The sequence below is a fragment of the Gobio gobio genome (assembly GCF_949357685.1).
Source record: "Gobio gobio genome assembly, chromosome: 9".
In the NCBI taxonomy this organism is placed as follows: Eukaryota; Metazoa; Chordata; class Actinopteri; order Cypriniformes; family Gobionidae; genus Gobio; species Gobio gobio.
The window spans coordinates 42,371,498-42,383,703 of NC_137115.1; the positions used below are offsets into that span (position 1 = coordinate 42,371,498).

Below are 12,206 nucleotides of genomic sequence, written 5' to 3' on the forward strand. Positions count from 1 at the left end.
TGGTTTCGTCGATGGTCTGCCTGTCCGATAGGAGGCGGCACGCGCTTCCTCAAATACACTTGTTCATCGAAAGGAAGTCCGACCGAGTGTGTAGCAGGTACTTTGGCGGAATCCTAGAGCATTGATTTGGATTCATCTCTATTATCCACAATTTTCATCTAAAAATAATCTTAATATTTACTGCTCTCGTCAGAGATGACAAATTAATAAATTTATCGCGATAAAAAGCAGCGGGAATACACGTAACGTTAACTGAAGATCTACGAAGGTAAGATGGGCTACACAACAATTCGGTGGTTTCATATCAATAGTTTGACAAATATCACACATATTAGATGTTATTTTAACAATAGACCATATTGTTTTTGTTTTATTAAAAATAATAGTTGAGTAGATTGAGGATTTGCTGTGCAACCAAAACTCAATTGTGTCTTGCACGGCTCGATATTATGTAAATTGAGGTTGTTTATTATAATTAATAAACTGAAGTTCATTTAGAAGAAATCAAATGTCGGCGTGGGCACAGAACGCTGGGGGCAGACGACCACCACCAAAACACAGCGGAGGAAGGTATGTGATAAGCATGCGTTAAAGGCTTTGTTTCAAAACACTGGAGCTGCCTCCTTTTCCGCATTTTTGCGCTTTAAATCTTTGGCTATGTGTGTTTGGAACATTTGAAGAGTTACAATTCTTGTTTTCAAGTGCTGTCTAGTTAGTTCAAAACACAGCCTACGTTTTACATTTCTGATATTATGTTGTTGATTATAATCATGTGGATTTACTCCCAATGCAATCTCCCAAAACCTCAGATCTTTTCGAAGACCACCATATCCTATGAGGGAGGATAGAAAAGATGATCTTCTGCAATCTGAGAGGTAACTTAAATGTGACTAAAATAGTGTTATTTGTAAAGTCAACAAGGTGGCTTTATTTTTTTTCTGGCTTTAAAGGGATAGTTTACCCAAAAATGAAAATGAATTTAATTAATTCTGTCATTAATTTCTCACCCTCATGTCGTTTCAAACCCGTAAGACTTTCGTTCATCTTCAGAACACAAATGAAGATCTTTTTGATGAAATCTGAGAGTTTTCTGTCCCTCTTTTGGCACAGCTACGCAACTGACACTTTGTCGCTTCAAAAAGTTAATAAAGAGATCGTAAAACTAATCCATATGAATTGAGCGATTTAGTCCAACCGACCCTGCCTCTCTCAATTCATATGGATTAATTTTATGATTTCTTTGGGACCTTTTTGAAGCATCATATAGTTGTGTAGCTGTCTAAGGAGGGACAGAAAGCTCAGATTTCATCAAAAACATCTTCATTTGTGTTCCGAAAGATGAACGAAAGTCTTACGGGTTTGGAGCGACATGAGGGGACAGAATTTTCATTTCTGGGTGATCTATCCCTTTTAATATCTTATATGGGATCTTTTGACGTATGTTTCACACAGATATACATTTATTACTTTGTGAGCGATTCATTACTAATCTGAACTCAATCTAAACACCTTTCCCCTCCATTTACCTCAATTTTCAGTTTTGAAAGCTTAGAAGAAAGGATTGAATACTCAGGCACAGCAGACTATGGGCATTCACCACATCAGTCATCTGGTATTATTTTTCATATAATGCTTTTTCAATAAAGAACTTGATTTCTCACTGTTACTGTTGTTTCCCTTATGGGAAATCTTTTCTGAGCAACTTTGTTTGTATCAGCTGTTTCACCTGAAGAGTATGAGGCATCAGTTCAGCGCACTGCCATATATGAGAAGTTCTTGCAGCATCTACATGGAGATGCTGCTAGACAGCCTGCAGACTGTGTCGTCCTGTCGGTGAATAACCAGAATGTGTGAGTATATACCTCAAGTTGCAGTAAAATTCTCTTGTGTTATTTTTGTGTGAAACTCGCTTCTTTTATGTATTAAATGGAAATGTAATTTCAGACTTTTTTTCCAGAGTTAGCACATGAAAATATGGGACATGTTTACCCATTTTGTGCAATGCTAGTTTAGTTTTCTAAAAAGTCTCTGTTGTGTGAATGGTTTTTGTTATTGTCCGATGTTAGATTGATGGGATTTGTCAGGATTAAGATGTGTAACAGCAGTCATCCTTGAATTCTGATGGATGTGCTATTATTATATGTAATTTAGGAAAAATGTAATGTGAATTAAATGTGCCTTTAAGTTGAAAAAAAAATCCAGTATTCTATAGTTCATATTTAAGCAAAATTTTGTCCTCTCTGCTTCGTTCTTAGGGTGTGTTCACACTTGTAGTTCCGTTCTCTTGCTTTTTTTGGTCCGGACCAAAAGTCCTGGTCCGCTTGGCGTTCACATTGGCATTTTAACACCGAACGTAAAGGCCTAGGCTTTTATTGCATATATTTCGCGACTGAACATAACAAACATCCAAAACAATGCTGTGTGCTCGGCTAAATGCGCTCGTTGTATGTGTGTAGCCTATGTATGATTGTATTTTGACTGAAAACTTGTGAAGAGCTCATAAAATGTGTAAAAGAGTCAAACAGTGGCAGGAATCCCTCCGTCACACACACAAACAAAGATCTGCTGCGTGGAGACACAGTTCTGATGCCTGTACCGAATTGTAATACAGAGTATTCTGTCCTTTTTAGGGGCGCATGTTGTGACGACCTTTTTAGTTTGTTTACATGTCTTTGGTCCGTGTTGCGTCATAAATCATTCGAACTGCACCGTTTCTGGTTCGTTTGGCTCATCTGTTCGTCTCGGTCCACTTGTTTGTTGCGTACCAGGGTTCGGATGGCAGCGTTCACACACTTATTCAAATGAACCGCACTCAGAGAAGAATTGCACTAGGGTTCGCTTTAATCTAACCAAATATGCCAAGTGTGAACACCCTTATTCCTTACAATTCACTTTCAGTCACTCTATTTTTATACATGAATTAAATACAAAAAAAAATCCACTTGTATTACTTATATACACTGCTATTCCAAGCGGGCCAAAAAAATCAATCACTGACTGTTAAAATGAAAACTTTTGAGCATAAAATGAAACCTGAGCATAACATTTTGGCAAACTCTAGAAGTTGTCTCCAAAAAAAAGTTTGATTTAATAATAAAAAAAAGTCCAAAGTTGATTTGTATGTTGTGTAAATTATATTTATCCAGCAAATCAAATGTTTACACCCTGTGGTCTCACAAAAAGGGAAAGAACAAAAAATGAGCCTCAGGAAAATACATTGGAAAAACTTGCATCATTTTACGGTACCACTGCATCATGTGTTGCATTCAATTTAAAACTAAAGGCTAATGGGGTCTTTAGAGCCCTGCCCTAAAAAGCGTAGTAAGAGTGTGCTTTTTATGGCAGGACTTCAAAATCTGCTGTTAAACATTTTGATTTAATTTTTACAATCTAAATTTTCTATTTCACATGTCTAAAAAAGGGTAATAATAAAAAGACATTTAAAATATTTTCATAAAAGCAGGGATAATTATTTGTTTTTATTTGCACATGACTGATTTATTCGAGTACATTTTCACTCTCCTACACAAACTTTCACAGTTTTCATGAAAGAATAAATATGTCCAGACTGTATTTATTTAACAAAATACAAAGGAGCTTCTTTGAGAAGTGTTGATATTAAAAAATGTTCAGTAATCAAGCCATATTTATATGCACACAAGCTCTAAAATATGTAAAAACTCAAACATTCTACTAACAAAATGGTAAATGCATCTTTATACATGGTTTTTAATATACCTTAAGTAAAAATGCATATTTCTTTTTTTATGATATACAATTATTGACATACAAAATAGATTTATGTGATCTGATTAATATTTCTTGTCATAACTGTGTTATGTTAAGTGATAGTATTTCACATTTTAATCAAATCTATTTGTACACTATATTGTTCATTTAGTTGTGTACATTTATGTAAAATTATGATATTAGTGTATAACTTTTTACCTCATATGTAAACATTTATCACTTACTTTGATGTCTTTTGAGATGTTTTTTTTCTCAAAGACTAATGCCACTTGCAAAAGCATTTATTCAACTAAAACAAATGAAACACCCTTATCTAATTTTCTAATGTTTAATACACTTTTAAAATGCTAAGCAGATATGTTTTGGTTAATTCATTAAATCTACTCTTTCATTACACCACACCCAGAACGACCTCACATTTCCTCACGTCATGCCCTGAAGCATGGTGCTCAATAACCAGATCTCTTCTTCTTCTTTCAAAGGGATTACCCCAAATCGATAGGCCAGTGTTTGCAGGAACGTGGCCTCTCGGTGGAAATGCTTTACCTGCAGGGGGAATCAGGCCTGACCCGGGCCCTCCAAGATGTCCGCTCCGACGGTTCCCCCTTATGTATTCTCGTCGAGCAGACTAATGTAACACTCTCCTCGTGCACAGTAATCATATTTTCAGAGTCCCTCAAAAGTAAGTCCCGACTCCCACAATTTATCTCCCAATAAAACCACTTCAAACAATAGTTAAATAACCTTATATAATAGCTACAGAGAAAATAACTTGGTGGTGGGCATTTGTATATAATTTTTTTGTATGATAACTAGTATGATAATTTACTCCTGTGATTACACCAAAGATACATGCATTTATATACTAAAAATATACTGTAACTTTCAGAACAGCCCAAAAAGATAATTCATTTATGTAAACTGCAAAAAAATGCCGATGTCATCTCAATGTAAGCCAGACTTTGCAAAAAGGCTGTTGGTGTATCTTGTGGCAGTTAAAAACAAAATTACAAACACACAAACTGGATCTTAGAATAGAAACATGCTTTGTTATAAAATAGTTATGGAAAACCTTTTTATTTTAGATTTTTTTTCTTTACTAACCATAGGGGGAAAGAACAAAAAAAAAAAAAAAATTAAAATGGTTTTCTTCTCTAAAGTTTTTTTTTACTGCATTGCGGCCACATCTAAGTTGTTGTTTTTCAAAGTCCTTTGTTTTGAAGAAAAAAATAATTTGCAATACCCCAAATTAATCCATACAATAACTTGTAGTTTTTCAACTATTTTACACTTACACAAACATAATTCATAACATCATTTTGAGTGGTCCAAATAAATTAAGCATACATTCCTTACAAAAAAACTGACATTTATTATAACAGGTTTGGACACAAATATTTTTCCAATCAACAGTTTTTAAATGTTTTCACCATTAAAACCAAGCAATCATTCATCAATTAGACACACATGTATGACATCTAAACAATCACATTAACATCACATTAAAATGGATGAAATGCCCTAATTCGGATATTATAATTAATGCCCACCACTTAATTATTAGTTAAAAACACTGTTAATAATGTATAATGTAGTTCAGATGTTTATTATTATTTTTATCATCAATGTTTTTTTTATTTCTATAAAACCGCACCTTGCTGGTAAGTTCTCTTAAGGCTGGTATACACTTTTTACACATTTTGAAACACTGGGTGTCATGCACGAAAAACTAAACGACTGAGGATCGCACACTACCAGACTTTCAAGTCGATGATGTATGGCAAATTAAAACAATGTGTTAAAATCTGCTCAAAATATCAAACGTGTGACATCCTCCGAATGGCTGGAATCAAAAAACGGAAATCTATGGAGTGCATTTCAGCCTTTATGCTAAATATAATCTAAATTGTTTTACTCAAAATGTTACAATTCAATATTGAATCTATGCAGGTCCATCCTTTTAAACGCGTGAAATTGAATTGTTGAATTTTCCCAGTGTAGGAATTCCTTATTGCTGAACGGCATATGTCAAGACTGAATGACATTGTGAACAAGACCAGTGATCAAAATCATGCACATTGCCTTCCTCATATTACACACAGGACAATTTGTCCAAAACAACTTTTAAAAACAACCTTATATAAACATTATATCTGTTGTGTCCCTTTACTTACAACTTACAAGCGTGCTCATGAATGTCTCCTTTGAGCGCATACTGAATTTTAATGTGGTAATTGGGTTAAGCAGTGGTTGCCAGACTGCAGCATGTTGCTGATGTGGTAGAACTCTTGCGCACACTGCTTAGACTGCAGCGGCTCACACTGAGCACCATATGTAACCCCCCTCCCTCCTCTGGCTGACCCTTCCTCTGCCTCTCTGCAGTTCATCGAAACATGCCCAAAGAACAGGCCTTGGAGTTTGTGCTGGTGGAGTTCGGGCGCTTGAGCAGTTCGCGGCGGGTGCTGGACCCCACGGAGGCAGCGGCACGGGCGGCTGAGCTGACAGAGGACTACCTGGAGCGTGGCAAGCTGGAGCGCCACACTGTTCCCTCTGCCACCCGCCAGCTGCTCTTTCTCCTGGCCGAAGGGTTGCACCTGTACCCAGAGGAGCTCCGCTCACTGGCCGAGTATCTTCAGAATCGCCAGGACCATCTGCGAGGTGAACATGCTTCCATGTCCTGGTCTAGATACATTTATAGTGATAGTAGTCTTTTTATAAGCGTGTAATTCTCATGTTGCTCTTAATTGGCACATTATAATTTAATTACCTTAAACTCAATGTATTTATGAATTGTATAATTCAACATTGCACAGTGTACACAATTATATTTTTTTATTTTTTAAATTTAGAATATTCTGTGGATTTTTATGCATTTCTGTTAATCAACCAATAGCCCCTTTTCGCACAGCAGTCGTGGTAAATTACCGTTAAATTACCAGAATTACTTTAATGGTAAATACACAAATATGATGTTCACACAAAAACAGCGTTCTGGCTTTTTACTGGTACTGGTAAATTCTGTGATGTCAAGTCATCGGAAATTTATTTTTGTATTAATTCGCCTGCATGAGGAGAAGTGCTTCAGTTCGATCTGTTCTTTTTTACACTATTTTTTGACGTCTGAGTGACCGGCATAAGGGTTTTACTCTTAAAAACAGGAGACGTGCATAACCGTATCCATATCCAACGGCAGAGCCGCAGCGCTGATGAATGAAAAAGGAGGAGATCCTCGAGTGCGACATGTTTCGAAAGTTGTGAGAAAGATCGCAATCATCTAGTGCATATTTACATTGAAAAACTATTCAAAAGCAGCAGAGCTTACTGTTAACAGCACGGAGTAATCCCGTCATCTCCATAAGAACCTTATGATTGACCCAAAGCAGACTTCTTACGCCAGCACATTCTGAGCTTGTACATGCTCATATCGGTAATCTTCATTCTGCGTTCACACACAACATCATACCAGTAATTTACTGGTAATGTTACAACTTCCCTTCCCAAAACCAATTTACCAGTATTTTTTGAAAGGTCTTGTTCACACATGCTCTCTTAACGGTAATTTACCAGTAAAGACTATGTGTGAAAGGGGCTATACATATATATCGGTCTGTCACTAGCACTTTATTTGAAATATGAATATTTAAAATAAATGATAATTAAAATACATGTAAATAATTGTATTTGATGAGATTATACAGTAAATTAATTATATAATTTAATTTTGTGTAATTGTTTAACTTGTATATTAAAGGTGCACTATGTAATTTTTTCCCCCCAGTAAAATATCCAAAAACCACTAGGCTAGTGTTGTATATTTTGTTCAGTTGAGTACTTACAATATCCCAAATGTTTCCAACTATTTGTAAATCGTGAGAAAATTGCTATTTTAACCAAGGAACCGGGACGTGTGAGGGAGGAGCCTGTCAATTGCGTCATATCTGCGTTCCCCTCGGTTTCCGGTTTTATTTTGCAGAAACGCTTTACTCACTGCAGTGTGAACAAGTGTCATAGCAGCCGTCTAGCGAACGCACAGAGTAATATCATAACATAATTTTCAACACACTCAGATGTGTCTAATATGATAAACAGAGCTGCGTTACCTCACACTCATGACTGGAAAAGCGGAAATGGCGCTGGCGACTGTCTTAATAAAAGTCCCGCCGGCAACTATGCCATAATAAAAGTTCAGCTGTTCGCAAGGCATGTGTTCCGCTCTTCTTATTAACAATCGCTCCTGCGGCCTTGCTCAGGTCCACAACACTCAGTCCTGCTCTGCTTCATACTACAGTAACGTTAATAATCTCATCCATGAACATGATTTCTGCCCTAGTCCTATCCCGATTCTTTTTCACCGGCTGTGAGGTGAAGACCACATCTCCCATGAATCCGTGCTCAAACTTGGTGTCATCAAACTACGCGACCTCTAGTGGACAGAAAAGTTACATAGGGCAGCTTTAAGTTAAATTAAAACATTTGTTTTAAATATAAAATGTATTTTAAAAAGTAACAGCCAGTCTGTAGATTGCATTGTGTATGTATTCTATATATAAACATTATCTCTTTATTACTAATTTTTTCCTTTCTTCCCCAGTAACTTCTGCTGAAGTTGACAGTGAGGTTGCTCCTGTGATAAACAGCCTGCCTCCAGGGTTAGGAAAGCCTCCACCACTTCTGCCTGCTGGTTCTGGACCACCAAGAGAGCAGACAAACCCACCCTCAGGGTCAGGAGATGCACCCCCAGGCCATTACATGGGATTGCAAGGTTTGTTTTTGAGGCACAGGATGAAATAGTGATGAAAGAAAAAATAAATGTAGACTGGATTTTTTTTTTTTACTTTAAAATTTGTGATACTTGTGGTATTTGAATGCAGTATTCCCTGTGTTTTCAGGCTCGTATCCTAAGACGAAACCACCTCCTTTGCTTTCAATGCATAATCTAAAGCCACCTTCCCACAGACCAACTGCCCCTCATAGTCTTTTGCCCTCTCGGGCCTCTTTAGTCTCGCACGGTCCTTTATTTAGTTCTCAGCCATCTAGAGGGCCAGCAGCCATTCACAGTCTTGACATGCCACAACCTCTCTTAGGCCCAGCCCCTACACATAGGCCATCTCCCACCCGTGCCCCTTTGCTTGACACGCCGCCTCTTGGTTTCCAGTCCTCTAGAGGACTATTGCAGCATCCGGGCTCTCATGCATTGCTAAAGACACCACTTATTTGTGGACCCCCACCGCAGAATGGACCCCGTGGTCCTAGAGTACCACCACCTTCACTCAGGAGCCTTCATATGGGAGCCCCAACAGGTCGGCACTTTCTCGTGTCCTCAAGTCTATTTAGAGCACTATTGGTGTGGAAGGATCTGTCACTAATTTTGTCTTCTCTTCTGGTTCCTTTGTATTTCTTTTTTTACCAGGTCCAGGTCCGCGGCCACCACGACGCCTGCTCCCTTGATTCTCTCAGGACACCCGATTAAATCATTGGCCAATATTGTCATGTGGGACAGTTGTAACATTTTGGCAGTTTAATGTTTTATTTTTTTCTAGGAATTTGCCTTCTGTGTTTCTTTCAGGATCCCACGATAAGATGTTTAAAGATGTATCAGAAAAAAAAAGCCATGGTGGTTTTCTTCTTTGTTTCCACAGGTGTAAGCTAATTTTTTTTAGAATAAATCTGAAATATTTCAATGACACCAATGTTTTCAGTATGTATTTAACAGCACTATTCTCTGTACAATGATTGGATATATTTCAAATACATATTTTGGTATAAGGCTATTTAGATGGATGGGAGATAATTCTTGACCTCCAGGGGCCATATTCACAACAATTTTTGACTGGTCAAAAATTCCATAATTTTCTCGGTACAAATTCACTCAATTTTAATGTAATTGTGTCATCTGACTGCAATTTTCAGGTCATGACACACATTTTATATTGGATTCAAGTAATGTATTCTTTGGATATAGGAACATTGTTCTACTGGAACAGAGGGGTCGCTGCAAAAAAAGGTCTTTGGCTGACTGATACAGGCACCCCTTATAGATTTTGGCTCAATCTTTTTTTGTTTCTCTTGCTCAAGAAACGCCAGAGCAACATGCTGCAACCACCATGCTTGACACTAGGGGTGAAATGTAAGTCATAAGGTTAGTTAAAGTTGTTACCATGCATAACACTTAACAACTAGGCCAGAAAGCTTAATTTGATGATGAGTACTGAAGTTGACTTGATCTTAGTTTTTTTTGGCCTCATAAAATCAGGCTGAAATTTTGATTATAATTTACTGACATTCTTCTCCACTGAACTGTTAACCACTGTGACTAGATCAAATTAGTGAGCTCAGAACCAGATCAGTAACATTCAGGAACAAATAATTTAGACCAATTGTTTTAACAGAATCAATTGATTTATTGAAACTATCTAAAAAATAAATACATCTCAAAATGTACATTCACTTTTCTCATATGCACTGCATAGCTTCAGAAAACTTTCATTGCACATGTCGTAGATATCACAATTATAATACATGATGGTGTTTTTTTCTCACTGTGGAGCTAGCACCTTTAATTTTCATTATATTGAAAATATGGCCAAGATATTATTAAAAAGATCTACCTTTTGTGTTCCAACGAAGAAAGAAATTTCGATTTCATAGCAATTTTGGCGACATGAGGGTGAGTAAATGATGATTAATACGTTTTGGATTAATTATTCCTTTAACAAACCATACACAGAAACAGGCTTGACTTAAATATTGCATTAAAACAACATAATTTCCTCTGTATTATGATGGTATGGTTGAAAACCGTATTACAATCCTTATAGGTTTGTCTTCAAGTGGGTGATTTAACTAAGAGGTCATGTAATAAACTCTTCTTTTATAAACTCCTTTGAACAATTGATAGACTCCATTTGATCCCAACACTAAGAGTTTTCATTTCTACTAGCCTACATGAGACATATATGAGAGTGAAATAATTTTTTGGGAAAGCCAATTTATAAATCTAAAGAGGGGTAGAAAGATATCGTTAAACTACGGAAGCCCATTTAGACCATGTAAGAAATTAAATGTGCATTTTGGTAGATAATAATTATGACATATGAAATATTAAGTCATAATGTATGAAATAAAATTGAGAGAAGTCATAAAACAAGTTGAAATTGACAAAAAAGTCGAAAAGAATTAAGATGACAAAGATTACTTCTCTAAATTTGGTCTCAATTTCCACTTAGGCCTACGTCATAATTGATTTACCATAACGTCTTTTTCCTTAGCAAAAATGGCTTCCATAGTCAACTTGGACAGAGAGGAAAAATACATTGTTTTATTATGGTAATATTTTAGTAGAACTAAAGAAGTCTTCAAGAAACGGTACACTACTACTCAAAAACTAAGTGATTATTGTTATTGCATTGTTAAATGACAATTACGTGGAACTTAAATAGTCAGAAAGCCTATCACCTCATCCTGAGGGGGAAAAGATCCAGCGTTAAGTAAATGGCGACTATGTCTGTCAGTCTCATAATTTTGCCTCAACAACATCTCATTTTGTGAGAACAGAAGTCATACAGAATCGGAACAATATGAGGGTAAGTAAATTATAACAGAATTTACATTTCTGGGTAGACTGTCCTTTTAAATAAGGGGAGATTAATCAAATCCTGATAATATTAACGTTACAATTTAATATAAGTGTTTGATATTGTGTCTTTGCAGTATGTATGACTGTTTAATCACCACAGAGACAAAACTGAGGCAGTAATAATACACGAGACACGACGCTAATTGAGTATAAACTTATTTAACCACTAGATAGCGCTGTAGGCCTACAAAACATACTCTTAACGTAGCAGTTCAATGTTTAATTTATTGTTCTTCTGTATAACAAACTTCTAAACAGCGCTTGCTTTTCTATTACAGAAATGTAACTTCTCAGATTAGATTTGGTTATATTTTATTTGAATATTTCATTTGAAAGGAGAAACACTGAAATACATCATTTAATACGATTTAAACACACAATGAACACTACAAATTGTTTTCGTTGTCTGGAACACATGGCAAGTTCGAATTTATTTCCTCTCAATAATAGTAAATATCATTTCCTCATGCAAAATGAACCATTGGGAGATGAAACGAAGGCTTGCTGAGTGTAGCCACTGTTCCTAGTGCAATTTCATAATAATAAGAATCTGTATTTGTGTTAGTTTGTGCATATCCTCTAAAATTGGGCGAGACAATATTGCTTTCAAACGACTTAATGTTTGTATTTGAGGACAAGATAAACTTAAATTACAAACCAAATATAGAAATAAAACTAGATATTTCGAAGACATAATTCATGGTAGAATAGTGCAATGATTATGTGAAAAGAGTTCTTTTATTAACGTTTTTCAGAGCAACTGTTAAATAATAAATGGATGGGTTCTTTCCTCAGAATTCGCCTTCAAATACGTGCTAAG

At 36.2% G+C, this 12,206-nt stretch overlaps 1 protein-coding gene across 3 annotated transcripts; it reads left to right on the forward strand.

The window, feature by feature from the left end:
• The first annotated feature begins 55 nt into the window (after nucleotides 1-55).
• On the forward strand, nucleotides 56-10,636 carry LOC307131830 (uncharacterized protein). 3 transcript variants are annotated; one of them, XM_079825784.1, is made up of 10 exons: nucleotides 56-268; nucleotides 490-570; nucleotides 810-875; nucleotides 1,539-1,612; nucleotides 1,718-1,850; nucleotides 4,233-4,432; nucleotides 6,133-6,408; nucleotides 8,342-8,512; nucleotides 8,640-9,050; nucleotides 9,161-10,636. In XM_079825784.1, exons 2-10 carry the CDS (start codon nucleotides 509-511, stop codon nucleotides 9,196-9,198), a joined length of 1,431 nt encoding a protein of 476 aa, XP_079681910.1. In that variant the 5' UTR covers nucleotides 56-268; nucleotides 490-508; the 3' UTR covers nucleotides 9,199-10,636. The 3 variants fall into 3 exon arrangements, with proteins under 3 accessions (XP_079681910.1, XP_079681909.1, XP_079681911.1); XM_079825783.1 differs by having other exon boundaries at nucleotides 58-268; nucleotides 499-570; nucleotides 9,161-10,635; XM_079825785.1 differs by having other exon boundaries at nucleotides 151-268; nucleotides 502-570; nucleotides 9,161-10,191.
• Nucleotides 10,637-12,206: the final 1,570 nt, after the last annotated feature.